Here is a 16,102-nt window from a genome sequence, read left to right as displayed (position 1 = left end):
ACAACTTAAATAAGAAGTGTAAGTATTTAGGTCAGAGTTTGAGGAGCCTATGACTTTTCCTCTACAAGCAGTTGACACTTTTGCCTTTTACTGAAATATCTCAACAACTATTTTATTGATTAACATGACGATTGGTACAGATATCCATGGTGCCCTGAGAATGACTTTTGTGATTACCTGACTTTTCCTCTAGCAACATCAGCAGGTCAAAGTTTTCAGTTATCTGGTAAAATATATTTCCACATTTTCTGGATGGATTGGCACAAATTGTTGTAGGCAAACAAGTAGCAATTTCTTAAGGTTACTTATTCACTTGCTTTGGCCAAGGCACCTGCTGTGTCAGGAAAAGTATTGCATGAGTGCATTTTAACTTGCTGCAATGGGGGTCACAGGACATCAGTCGCATGGCATTTCAGTCTCTACAGTAACAACAGTGTTGGTTGTGTCACTCTTAAAAACAGTGTATTCTTCAACACATTACTTAACCATATACATCATTATAATATTGTTTAGTTTTGCATTTTGGCCTCTGTACTTCTAATCCTTTTAATCCTGTAAAGTTACATATGTGTAAGGTTTGGTCGACTGAGGAATGTATGAGTTTAACTGGTAAGAAGTAGAGATTTATAGTCCTATAAACTCATCCTGGCTTTTTGATTGGCTGAATCTTGTGTAAAGAAGCCTGTAATCATCTCATGCTCTTTCAGCTCTAAGCAGATAATAATAAGGTCATGGTGGGGTTTATGTAACCCTGGTCAACAATAACAGAAAGCCTCAAAATATATAGGAAACACTGAATGGGAAGGAGTTGTAATAAGATAAGTGTCGATACCAAAATAACCAGGAGATAAATTGCGAAGATTAGTCCACAACTTATCAAATAATTTTGTAATTTCATTAAAAACGGATGCTCTGTCTTTTTATTACTTGGAGCCAGCTGATAATCACATGATCAATAATGTTTCTTGTGTTGTAATATTCTTTAGTCTTGCACTGCACTTTATTTCAAATGTATGTTCAAATTGAGCAAAACTGTCTTTGTCAGCCAGTGTTTCAAGAAAGTATGAAAGTATTCATTTGTGTCTTTGTCTCCACAGAAACTTTATTATCAGTCTCCAAAAATAAAAAAAAATAACAACGTATATTCGATCAGAAAGAAAGAAACCCTTTTTAAAGCTCCTTCCCATACAGAAATCATCACTTGCAGTATCAATCATTTATGGCAATGACATTTTAGACTGAGCTCATTCAACAATGTTGTCAAATTCACAAATACATTCGAACACAAATATTTTTTTCTTTATTTTTTTTTTGTCACATGGCTTTAAACAAATGTGGTATTCACTGCACACAATTTTTAGGATGATTGCATACTAAGACACATTTGGTAAGAGGTTTATAAAAGATGCACTTGAAACATGATTAAATGCACTGCAGTGCACTAAAGGTACATTGATACACATTGAATTCTATTATACACAATGTTAACATAATGCAAAAGACTCGACACACTTTTCAATGATTTGAAACATATAATACGCATAAAATATAAATTGATACAGAATTACAAGCATTGGTAGTGCATAAAAAGTATATAAAGCATCACCTGTTGTAAATGGAATCAATTAAAATGAGTACCACATTATATTAAGTTTGACCATGTCTTCAATCAAGATGACAATGCTTCTTCGCACTTAACTTGTTTTAGAAACTTCATAATGGTATCTTTAAAAAAGAGAGTTGGATATCATATCTATGTATTCTCTCCATCAAAACAAAATGGATATTTATAAGGTCCTTTGCTAATAACCTTGAAATGATAATCAAGGGCACAATACAAAAATTACACAGTAATCACATACTTGAAGTTCTACTGAAATAATACCGTAATAATACAGTGTTCAGCGGCAGAAAACTTAGTTTTTTGACTTACTACAGACATATGTATGCTACACAGCAACTAAGCTTACATTAACTGTCAACAAGATTAGAAACAAAATCACAGAATACATCTATTTTTCACCAAAGACAAGTGCATATGTCAAATAAGGCAAATATTAAATTCACCAAGAGTACAATAATTAAAAAAACAGTACATATTGTGAATGCAGGATTAACAACAAACACTATACAAAATGGACATGTGCCAAATAAGTTTCTTAGTCATAGAGGATTACAATTGTTTTCATGTGGCAAAGCTTTATCCATCCATCCATCTGCAAAGCTTTAATCATTTAAAAATATGATAAGTCATGTTAGATCGTTGTTAGAGAGCTACAAAAGACAACTGTAAATATTACAGATAGAGCTTCTCAAATCTTTGAAAATTCAACCGTTTGCTTGTAACAGCCGTCAATCTTTCACATTACTTCCACCTTAATAAAAACGCTCACGCCAATCCACATTAGTTCGGTGCAGAGTTCAACTACAGTGAGAAATAAACATACATGAAGACGTCCACGCAGCAGATGATTACCAGACCCACGCGGAGGAGAATTTTAACTCTAGGTGGCTCGTACAGCATCTCTGCAATGACTGTTGCGTCCTCCCGTGCTACTTTTTGGTCAGTGGGCTGTGCTTCCTCCTTGCATCCACAAAACCACTCCAGTAAACGCCTACACCTGCTAGTCTCCCCATCAACATTGTGGCTGTCCTCTCCGATCATTTCCATCCTTCCACCAACAAATCCGTCTGCAGGGGTGGTGGCAGGGGATGTTTCCGTACTAGGTGTTGCTGAGTCATTGTCAGTGGACGGGACCAGGAGTTCGACATCCACCTCTTCTAAAAGCCTCTCATTTCTCACATCTGGGGGCACTTCTTCTTGGAGTTTTCTGTTGGCTCTACAAAGGCTATTTTCAGTGTGCCTGTGCGTTTTCTTTCCATCCTTTGGGCGAACCGGTACAATGTTGCGGAGCCCCCAGAATGTGGTGGTGCGAACATGCTCCTCATCTGGCGGAGCGGTGCAGAGGCTGACCACCACCGCCACCAACCCTGAAATCCAGAACAGCCCAGTGGCAATATACATGAAGTGAACATTAACGATGAAGGCGGGCCTGTCATCTGGCTGGTCACAGCGAGGCTGGCGGTAGATAAAAGCTAGGATCAGTCGCAGGGTACCGAGTATGAACCCTGTCATGCCTCCCCAAAATGCACCTTTCTCATTACACCGTTTCCAGAACACGCCTAACAGGAAGAGGGCAGCAATTGGTGGAGTGAGGTAGCCAGCAACTTCTTGGATGTAGAGGTACGTCTGTCCACCTTGCATTTCAACAATAACGGGGACCCAGGCGATGCTGATTACCACCATGACCACAACGAACATGCGGCCTACAATCAGCAGCTCACGCTGAGACGCCTCCTTTCGAGCAGTTTTGTAGATGTCCAGCGTGAAGATGGTGCTCGCACTGTTGAAGATCGAGTCTAGGTCACTCATCAGGGCAGCGATCATGACTGCCATCATCAAACCCCTGAGTCCCACCGGCATCACCGCCATGACCAGGCGCGGGTAGGCGAGGTTCGAGCAGCCGGCCTGAGAACCGCACACAGCCATGCAGTGCTCCGGACTAATGCAGGCGATCTCGTCCACAAACAGGATGCGGGAGATCATTCCTGGGATGACTATTAGAAACATGGGCAGGATCTTGAGAAATCCAGCCATGAGCGTTGAGCCCTTGGCGTGAGCGATGTTCTTTGCTGCTAGTACTCTCTGAACAATGACCTGGTCTGCACACCAGTACCAAATAGATGCAGGGGTCTGGCCAAGAAGGAAGCCCGGCCATGGGATGTCTTCATCCAGGGGACCTCGAAGGACATGCAGCGAGTTTGCTTTAGGCTCAATGCGGCAGGAAGGAGAATAGGTGAAGTTTCCAGAGGCCATTATAGCAGTAACGTTGGGAACTGCCTGCATGTACTTCGTTCTGACACCCTCCATCCCACCAACTTTGATCAGGCTGAGGATGGTTAAGGTTAGGGCTCCACCAATCATCAACACTGCCTGAAGCGTATCCGTGTAGAGTACTGCCGTCAAACCACCAGTGACGGTGAGCAGTGCAGTCATACTGATGAGCAGGACGATGGACACATAAAGGTTCCACCCCAGGGACTCCTGAATGAAGAGAGCTCCAGCAAATAGATCTACAGACAACTTGGTGAAAATGTAAAGTAACACAGACAAGAGAGCAAAGTAAAACTTTAGCCTGTTGCCACCGAAGCGTTTCGACAGGTACTCGGGCATGGTGTAGACTCCCGAGTGTATGTACACAGGGATAAACACCCAGCCGAGCAGCTGCAGAAGTAGAAGTGCATTAAATTCCCACGCTCCAACAGCATAGCCACTTGCTGCTCCTGACCCAGCCAGGCCTATGAAATGTTCACTTCCAATGTTGCTGACGAAGAGCGACGCGCCGATCACTACCCACGTCATGGAGCGTCCAGCCAGGAAGTAGCCGCTCACCGTGCTGCGATTGGCTTTCCACATGGCAAAAAACCCAATGGCTAGCACCAGGACAAAATACAGTGCTACCACAGCTATGTCCACTGCTTCCATTGCAGAAGCCATTTTTACAGATTACTTAAAAAAATCTCTCTTGGAAGTAAAGCACACAACTATAAAAATCCTTATTAAAAAAAAGGAACAGAAATAGTCAAACTTATGGATTTAACTGTTTAAAAATGAGCAATGGAAATGCTTTGCTGTCTGGATGGAAGCTGTAGTATCCACCGTCAGGTCGAATTCACTAGGTGTGCTTCGATGGGGGTTATCCACCGGCACTGAGGTTGTTCTAGTTTTAGAGGAGGATGTTGTAGGCCCCTGGTCTAGAAAAGCCAAGAGTTAACATTCCTGCAAGACAGCAAAGACAAAGGAAAACACCTCATTAATAGAGTTGTAATTTGAGAAGGGGAAAAACACCAAACACAAATGCTCGAAAGTTTACAGCCTCTCTGAAAACAGGATAGAAACACAAAGGGAGGTCTAAAAATGACTAGAGTCAAACTGAACATCATATTACAATCCATAACATAAAATGATCAAAATCACTAATGGAAGAAATGGTAAAATATGGCATTGGCATGACATGAAGATTGCTGATTTTACTAAATTTGATTAATTCAGTTTTTGCAAATGCAGTTTTTGCAAATGCAGTAGTTTTCCAAGCGGGTTTAGCCTGCCTATGACTTTCCTCCTTCATTTTTTTAACACATTGAACTCAAGGCTGCAAAAACGTCAAAGAAAGCTTAATAACATTATATAAGAAATCAAGTCGAGTCGAGAAGGGACAAAAAACATGTATGCAGTTCCTACATTACCTAATATTTGGCCTGACTTACATCATCTTCAAAATCTTGCAATTCTTTAAGATAACAAACACGCCTACACGTAGGTAAGCATTTTGGAAAATGCTAAAGACAGACAAAACTGTGCATTTTATGGTTTAAACCAGGAATAAATAAAGAGTAGAGTGATGCACCGGGAAACGACAGGACATCACTTAAACACACAAAATTAGGACCGATTCAAAATGTAATTTTCTACATTACAATAATCCATGCACACACCTAAATAAATCTATTATATTGGCATCACCAGATCTAAAGCCTAGTCCAGAATTGAAAACAAACAAGTACCCTCAGCCTAGAAGTGAAACCACCACGTTACAGCTAGTTGTATGCTATATAGTTCAGATTCATGTTCATCAAATTAAATCCATGTCAGCAAAAATGTATGATGTGTGTGTTTGTGTGTGTTCGAGCACATCTGTTTTGTGTCAATCCCACACACATATACATAAACACACACACACACATTTGGATGTCTGGCCTCTTGAGGTTTCAGCCTTCCATGCATGGTACAAAATATCCCCACGCGTCATCACAGGCTTTATGCCATCTCTCTCAGTGAAAAGAGGTCTTTGTTTTCATCTTACCATCTCATCATCAAGGGGCTGCACTCCATGTGTTCACTATAAACTGTCCAGGAGACTCTGGCTTTGAAATACAGCAATGTCATTCAATTTATATAATATTTGCAAAGTTATATAATGTGGGATACAAACATAATATTTATTTATTATGATATATTTTCTCCACTTTATCTTGCCATCAGACAGCCCTTTCTGGGGGGAACTGAACTGAAAGTGAACCTAATTATCCATGCTCTCTTCAGAGCCGTATAGATAAGTTTCCCCTTAACTTCCTTTCGGAAAATATTCTAAATATAGCGTACACTTAAACTGATACTGACTTTGTTAGGTGGGCCTTTCTTTTAGGTGGCTAAAACATGTTTTAGTGCTGCCCCCACCCACAGCAGTACATTGCTTTGCCCCCATGCTGGTACTCCTGTCTGCTTCTCCAAACTGGGGGCGTGCTGACGCCATCTACTGTGGATAAGTACCTCATTCAACCCCATTTCAAAACACCCAAACTATCCCTACTAGAGCATTACATCGAATTTACCCGGTAGAACTTGGGTAAGAAAGATTCAAGCTGGATATTGGTTTTAAGTGTGATTGCTGTGGACTTGAAAAAGAGAGTATTTCCCATCTATTTTATTCCTGTATATATATACAAGAATATTCTGGATTTCTACAAACTTAAGATGAATGTTGAAAACATTATGTTTGATGTAATGCTACATTTTAGTCAAGATAAGATTGAAATAGAATACTGTATATCATACAATTATTTTTTTTATTATTTCATATTCATAAGAAAAAATGGTCAAGCCAGCTTTCCTGCACTTTATTAACGATTTCAAATAATATAGCACCATCTTACCAAATTTTAAAAACAAAAAGGCATTAAGACTTTTAAATTATGAAATTAATAATAGATGATGTATATAACATAAACACGCATTATGAAATGTATATGTAATTTTTATATATACATATAATTTATATATATATATATGTAATTTACATATATATGTAATTTATATATATATATATATATATATTTATATATTTATATATATATATATATGTAATTTATATATATATATATATTTATTTATATATATATATTTATATATAAATATATATATAATTTGATATTGTAATTTTTTTGTCTTGTTTTTTTTCCAATTGTCTATGTATCTGTTTGCACCTCTGTTAATAAGCATGTGTTCAATAAAGACAGCATTAAAAAAAAAAAAAAAAATCTCGCGAGAGTGCGTTATCTTATAGACACATAAATATGGGTCATGGGTGGAGACAATTAACACATAATATAAGCTAGTCAATGGCAAATGAACGGGTCATTACCGAAAACACAGCTTTGCAGCCTTAACACTAACATATGACAGTATATTAAGTCAGATAGGATCGTGTAGTCGTTACAAACAGCTCCTTTGTTTAAACACAGATACATACCAGAGACGTACCTTGTTGAGCTTTGTGTTAGCATGCGTAAAGATGCTGAAACGCTCCTGCACGCCCCAGAGAGAGAGGACAGATGTGCATGAAGAAGCTGCTTCCTGGTTTACCACGCAGTGCTCTTTGTCTATTGTGTTATTTTGATGGTAGCAGTCCGCTTTCTTCTCTCTCTGTTGCTTTTTTCGTTTTCATAGGACCTGCGATGCCCGCCACAGTCTCATTCTGCCACTCCTCTTACCGTCAATCCACGCCCAGCACCAGTGTCCTTCCACCGGTCTCCACGCGTGGAACACACCCACAAGAGGCGTTTGGGTGCAAAAAAATGCCAACTGGGGAATTGCTCCAGTTAATTATCCTACATACCTACATGTTTACATCAATTAAAATTGAGTACATGTAAACAAGCTGTTAAGGTTTAGAATCAGAATCAGAATGGTGTCTATTGCCAGGTGTAAGAGGTATACACTAGGAATTTGCTTTGGTTTTGTTGGTGCAAGTAAGCAGTATAATAACAAAAGAATAGATAAAAACGTTAGAATAAAATAAGAATAAAAAAATTAAATTTCTACCAATATACAATATACAAAATAAACTAAACAAAAATAAACATGATATAAACAGATAGTGCAAATTGCCGGTGTGCAAACAATCAGGTATCAGAGGGAGAGAGAGGGATACAGTAGGGGGGTGGTATTGAGAGATAGATATTGAGAGTTACTAAATAAGAGTTTGTGCAATAATCTGGCAAAACTGTCATCTCATCAATATACATATTGTATATTTATATTTTATATTGTATTATCTTTTATATTTTTTTATATTTATATTGCACTCTCTCTTTTTATATTTTTTATATTTATATTGCACTCTCTTTTTTATTAGATTATCTTTTATATTTTTTATATTTATATTGCACTATCTCTTTTTTATTAGATTATCTTTTATATTTTTTATATTTATATTGCACTATCTCTTTTTTTATTGTATTGTTTATATTTTTTATATTTATATTGCACTATCTCTTTTTTATTGTATTATCTTTTATATTTTTTATATTTATATTGCACTAAATCACAGAAGCCTAGTTTCTAATCAGATTTTATTGTTGTAATCTTGAGCAATAATAGTTGCAGATTTTTCAAATGTTCTTTATTTTGACTTAAATGCTTTCTTTTTTTTCTGAAGCCTCCCTAACATGGAATTTCATCCTTTGTGCCAATAACAATTCCCATAAGAGATAGAAATATTTTATCTTTTAAAAGCACACATGTTTTCATTTCACAAGTTACAACAGATGAAGCAACAGTTTTCATTTGAAGGCATCAGGAAATTGGTCATTTTAGAGCAGCAGGAGGAAACTCACTACTTCATAGCCCACCACCACCTAATACCCAGTAGATAATGTGCCATCATCATCTCAGGTTGCAGCATAATGATGTTTCTCAGAGTTGAGCCATATTAGGTTCACTCTATAACATAATTATAAACATATGAAATATGGAAGACAATGCAAATCTCCAATTCAGGCTGCAACACCTTCAATGCTAAGTGGGCAATCTGAGATTTGGATAAACTGACTATATGCATGTGGCTTCACAGTCAGACCCCAATAACACATATCAGTTTACTTGCACGATTACACAATGAACGCCTCAGCAGCAGTCAGATAAGGCTGACTTCCAACAAAACATCCTGCAAAGAAAGACACAGAGGAAATTTCCATAGATATTGTTGTAAAATTCCATTACACCAAAAAACTCCATTTCCCAAGAAACCCTGCGCGTCTGTGTTGCGTGTTTGTTGAGGGACTGCAAGGTCGATCGAGGACAAATCCAGAAGGTTTGAGCTGGAAGTATGTTTATGGATTAATTCACTTAATATGGCTCTGCACTTCTCCCTTATTTTGTTTGGAAAGATGATCATCGTGCCTTCAAATGCGTTTAACAAGCAGACGGTTCTCACATGCTGCAGTATTAATGACGTCAACACATTGTAGAGCATGCATTAGACTCGTATACTGTTTTACAACACAATATAGATATTGGCCAGCCTTTTAAAGAAAGTAAATTAAGTATAAAATGTATGTAAATATCCAACAATAACATGCAGGCCTAAGAGTAATCTTTTTTTTCCAAATCAAATGTTTTCGTCAGCAGAGTATTTCTAAGTCTCTTTTTATACATAGACAATGACACAGGAATCCATTAAATGGACTCTTTCATTCTATAAGATCCACAAAATATTATATATTATATAATATATTGATAGAAAACTGAATTTGTGTTGACATGTTATTATCGCATTAACTTTGACAGCCCTTATAAGTATATTTAGTATCTCTGTGGTAATAAAAGATCTCATCAGCCACACAGTGGTCATTCAAATGAAGAGTATAGCCTGTATAAAACAATGTTGTTGATTGAATACCTTACCAGGGGAAAGCTAATATTTTCCCATCATGCATTAATATTTTGCAGTTAGAGTAAAGCAACTGCAGCGTCTGACTCTAAAAACTGCCGCCACATTTATCCTTTAAGATTATCATTGTCCATATCAACATGATGCAACTGACTGTCATACATAATGCAGTGAGTCATCCTGTGCAGTTCATCTCATAATGATTTGAAATGACTCAGTTTTCCTGTTTAGCCAGCTTTTGCTTTGTTATTCCAGTCATAAGACACCCGTGGTGTTAATTATCATCAGGGGTCAACAGCTGTGTTTCATAGTGGGTTACCGAGAATTCATCAGTTTGGTTTAAGTCTACTGCCCAGCAGGCTATTTATAAGTAGGCTAAATACCTTATGGAGGGATCAAATGTACCTCTATATCTATTTGTATTACAGCACTTTGTGCCGCGTTGTTTTTATTAAAGTTTCTATACAAATAAAGTTTATTATTATTATTATTATTATTATTATTATTATTACACTTTAAAACCTTTCAAAGTGATTTTTTTCGCAGTCCATTACTCCAAACTTAAATGTTGGGTCGGACTAACCACTAATTAGCAGTTTATTTAGTCTGTTATTGGTTTGCTTTTTTGTGGTTACTGACAGTTTGTATATCGGTGTTAATGTTTCCAACCTTCTTTGTTCCCTCCCACTCAGATTTATGGAGTGGAAGGCCACGAAGCCGCAGCTCTCTTATCTATGGGACAGCAGCTGGCTCCAGTGTCAGTCAGTTATTTTCTCTAATCTACCACATCGTTGTCCGGTCTGGGAGTTGTCCGTGTTTTCGTCTTACACCTTTAACCCTTTCACAGTGTGTTTTCAGTTCATGATAGTTAAATGTAACATTTTGGTCACCTAAAAATGTCTTATTCAGCAGTCAGTAGCTCCAGCCTCTCGTGTCACTTCTGGTTACAATAGACTAAGATGCCGACGGCCAAAAGGCCAAACTCAAGGCTTCAAAACGGCATTCCACAAACCAATGGGGGATGTCACGGTGACTACGTACTTTTTATACACAGTTAAGCCATACAGACACGCTCTCAACTTACACTTTCAGGTGAAATGGGCACACATCATGGTAAGCCTTGGAGCGTAGCATCCTGGTAAATCATTCAAGACAGCAAGTTGGCTTTACAACCATGTCTAGGCAGAGTTATCCTCCAGGTCATCAACCTGAACAAGCCCACTATTCTTAACTATGGCCGGCAGCCCAGATGCCAGACAGCTTTGCAGGATGTTGAACCCAAAAAGGACTGTAAAGTAACCAAGGACCCCAAAGTCAGAATTCCTCCAATTTATAAAAGAAGTAGCTTTGTCACCATAGCAACTTCAAACAACTCAGATCAGCCCAGATGCAGAGCAGCCGGACAGCTTATGGTCACAAGAGCTGTGATGCTTTACACACTGTGCTGCCGCTCCTCCAGATGTAGTAGAGTCCCACAACTCACAAAGTGCAAAACTCAACCATTTCCTTCATTGTTGTGATGAAGAAGCCAGTGCTGAGAGGTGAGCTTGTTGGACATTATGACCTTATTTTAAGGAAGAACTGCCAGACTACTTGTCTTACTGTTTTAGCTTTTAGCTGCGACCAGCAGCTCAATAGCTCACTCAGCCCAGTCGGTCGGTCAATCCACAAAAATCTCCCCACCCTTTGGCAGCCAGTTTTCGCCCTAGGTGGCTGAAACTTGGCATGGCGGTCAAGTGTGAAGGTGTGTGTTTGTGTTCATGCCAATTGGCAAAAAGGGGGTGTGGCAGTGAGAGTGGCCTATAACAAAAAGGCACATAACTTTTAAAAGGATTCACATAACATGGCCAAACTCATGAACCGTTTGTTGTAGACTCTTGTGGGAGGCATCATTGCACTCAGCAGAGTTTCCCCTTTCATTGGTGTGGGTTAGCCCTGCCCCCTATACTTAAAGGGATAGTTTGGGTGTTTTGAAGTGGGGTTGTATGAGATTCTTATTCATCCATCCATCAGTGTAGGAGCCAAATATTAAAAAGGATAAGTTACATTCCTTGTTATAAGAAGTATCTTGTTAGACAGTGGTAGGTATTTTTTTGCCCCATGTGGCCAACCATGGCATTGAATTGTTAATAAATTGGCACCAGTTGATGTACGCGTGGATGCATGTGCGTATGTGGTTGCAGCTATTGCCAATTTTCACTTGTTTTATCAAGATGCAGCATCATAAAAATTTTTTTTTCATTTGACAGAACTTACTCAGCAGCATATTTTTCTTGTAATTGATGCTATGCACAAATATACTCCAATTCAAGGACTCTGTGGAAAGAGAGGAAACAGGGAAGGGGGAAACAGGGGCTTGATTCTCATTGGTAATAACCACCTAGTATAATTGTCTTTGGCAGAGTTATGGCTGTACTCAATATGAATCCCCACAAATTTTATGGACAAACTTCAGGAGTAAAAGGCTTATGTGCAGGAAAGCACCTTGCTGTCTTCCTCTGGCAGTCATCTACAACTCATAGAACCATGGTTACATCTGTAAATCTTTTTTTTTTTTCATTCTAGCCATTTTGTTTTATTTTGTTTTATTTTTTGTGTTTTTGCGTCATAGTAATTAGTACCGGTTGTGCACAGCGCAGGCAGCTTCAGGACACCAAGAGCAGAAATAGTTGTTCAAAGGGTTTAAAATAGGTTACTTAAAAAAAAGTTAAATTTATCTTCTTCTTTACTTTGGGTTGCCGCGGCATATCCTATGTTGTTTGTCGTAGCGTAGTTTATCACACACACACATAGAGTACACGTTGCCATCCATGCATTCATCAACTGAACTACCGCTGGACATCTAACCGTGAGTAACCTGCTGAACGAGCGTAACCTCATTTACCTACAAACCCTGTTGTGTACGTTTCTATATGGCTAATATGGCTTAAAGGACTAAAAGAAGGAACCCATAACAGTCAGTATATTATCTATAGTAGATGACGGTCGGCACACCCCAGGTTTGGAGAAACAGACAGGAGTACCAACACGGGAGCAAAGCAATGTACTGCTGTGGACGGGGACGCCGGCAAAACTTATTTTAGCCACCTAAAAGAAAGGCTCACCTAAAAAAATCAATATCAGTTTAAGTGTACAATATATTTAGAATATTTTATCTATACTCTTCAAATCCAGCAGACTCAGTTGACAAATACAGTATAGGTACGTTTCACTTCAGTTAAGTTATTGATTCTTTTAGGTGGCTAAAATACATTTTGCTGCCGGCCCCGACCACAGCAGTACATTGGTTTACTTTACCAAACTGGGGGTGTGCCAACCATCATCTACTGTAGATAATACACTGACTATGGATAAGTACCTCATGTAACCTCACTTCAGGACACACAATCTATCCCTTTAAGCACAGCCCTCTTTCATAACTCATGAACCATTTCTTTCAGAGACTTGTGGGAGGCTTGTTTGGTCTCAGCAGGGAGTTCATTTCTCAATAACCATGGAGGTCAAGTGCAGTAGGAATTCTGCAATCAAGACTCACAGGAGAGAAGACGCCTTTCTGGGATTTATTTTTTACACTCGCAAGCGAGCAGAACACCATCATTACAGAGAGCTGTCTCAGGCATAAAGCAATGTTCTTATCTCAACAGTGTCTTTATACCTTCAACACACTTATGCCTGCTGCTAGAACATTATGGTTGGTTACAGAAAGCGGCGTACAATTCTCTGATTGGCGATGACCGACTATCGCATGTTACATTTCAAGGAAAGTACCTGAAACACATCACCACCACCATCAGTCAGTGTTTTCATCGGTTTTATCTGTTTGTTGTTCATCTACTTATGCACTCACAATGTTTACACAACTTCATACTTTGTGCCCATAAAGACGTCAGCATGCTCTCACAACCAGTGTCTTCTGTACTCTTCCATCATGCATTCCCTTATACCATTGTTGTTTATGGTTTGTGAGGTTATATGTGTGTGAATGCTTGCATGGGTGGATGCATGTGCATACGTGGTTGCAGCTATTGCCAATTTTCACTTGTTTTATCAAGATGCAGCATCTTACATTTTTTTTTTTCATTTGACGGAACTTACTCAGCAACTTTTTTTTCGTAGAAATGTAAGATAATGATCGCTGTGCGAGAGAGGAAACGGGGAAGGGGGAAACAGATTCTTGATTCTCATCGGTAATAACCATCTAGTATAATTGTCTTTGGCAGAGTTATGGCTGTACTCAATATGAATCCCCACAAATGTATGGACAAACTTCAGGAGTAAAAGGGTTATGTACAGGAAAGCACCTTGCTGTCTGCCTACGGCAATCATCTACAACTCATAGAACCATGGTTACATCTGTGAATCTTTTTTTTTTTTCATTCTAGCCATTTTGTTTTATTTTGTTTTATTTTTTGTGGAAATTCTTTGTCCCCAATGGCATAATTGAAAACCACTGGGCTGCACCATAGTCTTAATGAGTTTATCAATGAATGTATGCTGTCAAGGAGCAATAAAATCATAAAGCACTGATACTGCAACAGCTGCACAATCTTGTAGATTTCTATTTAAGAAAATAGACATTTTTAATCTTCATCTGGATCCCTATATTTATCCAAATAAAAATATCATGTTATTTTGTAGAGAATACCTAAATCCTGGGTTTTGTGCATGGAGGAATCGTGCAAAATTTCAAGGGAGTTATATTCATGAGCAAGATGTGTTTGTTCAAATAAATTCTGTTGAGCTGCCTGCAGGCAAAGTGGCACAGAATTTTGCAGGATCTCTCGGGAGCTTATATGTGCAGATGTAATCGTGATTTTATTGAAATTGTACAGTGAATTTAAGAATTATGGCAGTTAGGATGAGATATCTCTTTAACTAATAACCAGAAAGACAAATGGGGGGGGAAACAGGCCCCTTGACAGAAGTAACAATAAACCCATTGTTCCCACTCGCTGATGTCGTACTTGCTTGTGGCTGATTAGAAATACCAGTTTACTGTTACACAGCACTCTTCGTATGTACAGACCATAGCTCCCACTTTGTGTCACAAAGCCCGTTAGTCATAGCCAGACTATCTTTGATTTAGCTGACTTCACAAACACAAACGCTGGTGAACTTGGATAAGTCTCACAGGACTAGTGTGTGTAACCCTGAATTTTCCAACATTTGTGACAATTAGAGAGCTACAGGAATTAGTTTTTAGTTGGTGGTGCAGTTTGTTTATAACGTTAGTTTTTTACTTCTGGTGATTGCATTCACATGTAAAAAATCATAAAAGTGGTATTCATTAGTGGAGATTATCTTGCTCCACAAAATGTGTACGTATCATAAACATTTGTTTGCCACAGAGCTTATTTTCTGCAATAATCCCAAACCCAAACCCAATCCCATTGGCTTTTTGTCGAGAGAACCAGGGCGATGCTAACTTCCTGGTTGGCCTACAGAAATACATCATCCCTGCACCACTCTGATGTCCAGTCAGATCAGGTAGTGCAAATACTGAAAATGATGTAAATCAAATGAATAGAAAGCCATCAGAGAGCTCATGCATGTAATTTTGTGCAAATAGGCCAGTACCTCCAAGAAGTTTTCAATCAGTTGTAGAAACATTTAAATGTTTTATTCAAATGTTTTTTAAAACCAAATTTAATGAAGATTGGATGCAATTTTTAGGGGAAAAAGTCAGTTTAAGAATGACCCAAGGAATACAGATCAAATTTGCTTCTATGCCTCAGAGTTTAGGAGATAAAATCTAATGTGCTTTATAAATGGCCACATGGTGGCGTTGTCTACACCAGAACCTAACAGGTTCTTCCTTGGCCCATGGCCTAGCCTTCCTTAATTTTACTAGAATCTTTAAAGTAGATTTTAGGACATTTTCCTACATAAAAGCAAGATTTAAAACATAAAAGTATAGGCAAGTAATTAATGAAAACAAAAAAGAAAAGTATTATAGATAAGTATGACAAATGAAAAACCTTTTTTTTACAGTGAAAAGTGTTTGTGTTTTAGTTGCCATGGCATTGTATACACTTTAGTTGGTGTTTTTATTATTAGACATACTTTCCATTGGTAAATACTTATGTATTATATCATTGAATCTATAAAAATATGTCCTATTGTCCTATATCCTGATTGTTTGCACTCCGGCAATATTTGCACTCTTTGCACTATCTGTTTATATCATGTTTATTTTTGATTATAGCTTATTTTGTATATTGTATATTCTTAAAATTTCAATTTTTGTAATTCTATTTTATTCTAACATTTTTATCTATTCTTTTGTTATTATACTGTTTGACTTGCACCAA

At 38.1% G+C, this 16,102-nt stretch overlaps 1 protein-coding gene across 2 annotated transcripts; it reads right to left on the bottom strand.

Annotated features, from left to right (window-relative positions):
- Positions 1 to 1,277: 1,277 nt before the first annotated feature.
- Positions 1,278 to 7,628, bottom strand: slc5a3b (solute carrier family 5 member 3b). Of its 2 annotated transcripts, none has more exons than XM_074659115.1 (2): positions 7,371 to 7,628; positions 1,278 to 4,840 (listed from the first exon to the last, which is right to left on the bottom strand). In XM_074659115.1, the coding sequence occupies exon 2, from the start codon at positions 4,556 to 4,558 to the stop codon at positions 2,426 to 2,428; it is 2,133 nt and encodes a 710-aa protein (XP_074515216.1). In that variant the 5' UTR covers positions 4,559 to 4,840; positions 7,371 to 7,628; the 3' UTR covers positions 1,278 to 2,425. The 2 variants fall into 2 exon arrangements, with proteins under 2 accessions (XP_074515216.1, XP_074515215.1); XM_074659114.1 differs by having other exon boundaries at positions 7,382 to 7,628.
- Positions 7,629 to 16,102: the final 8,474 nt, after the last annotated feature.

The sequence above is a fragment of the Sebastes fasciatus genome, chromosome 14, assembly GCF_043250625.1.
Source record: "Sebastes fasciatus isolate fSebFas1 chromosome 14, fSebFas1.pri, whole genome shotgun sequence".
Lineage (NCBI taxonomy): Eukaryota > Metazoa > Chordata > Actinopteri > Perciformes > Sebastidae > Sebastes > Sebastes fasciatus.
This window is presented reverse-complemented; position numbering and strand designations above follow the sequence as displayed.

Bases quoted from the DNA above. Each gene is read 5' to 3' on its own strand.
- slc5a3b (XM_074659115.1), bottom strand. From the start codon at position 4,558: ATGGCTTCTGCAATGGAAGCAGTGGACATAGCTGTGGTAGCACTGTAT.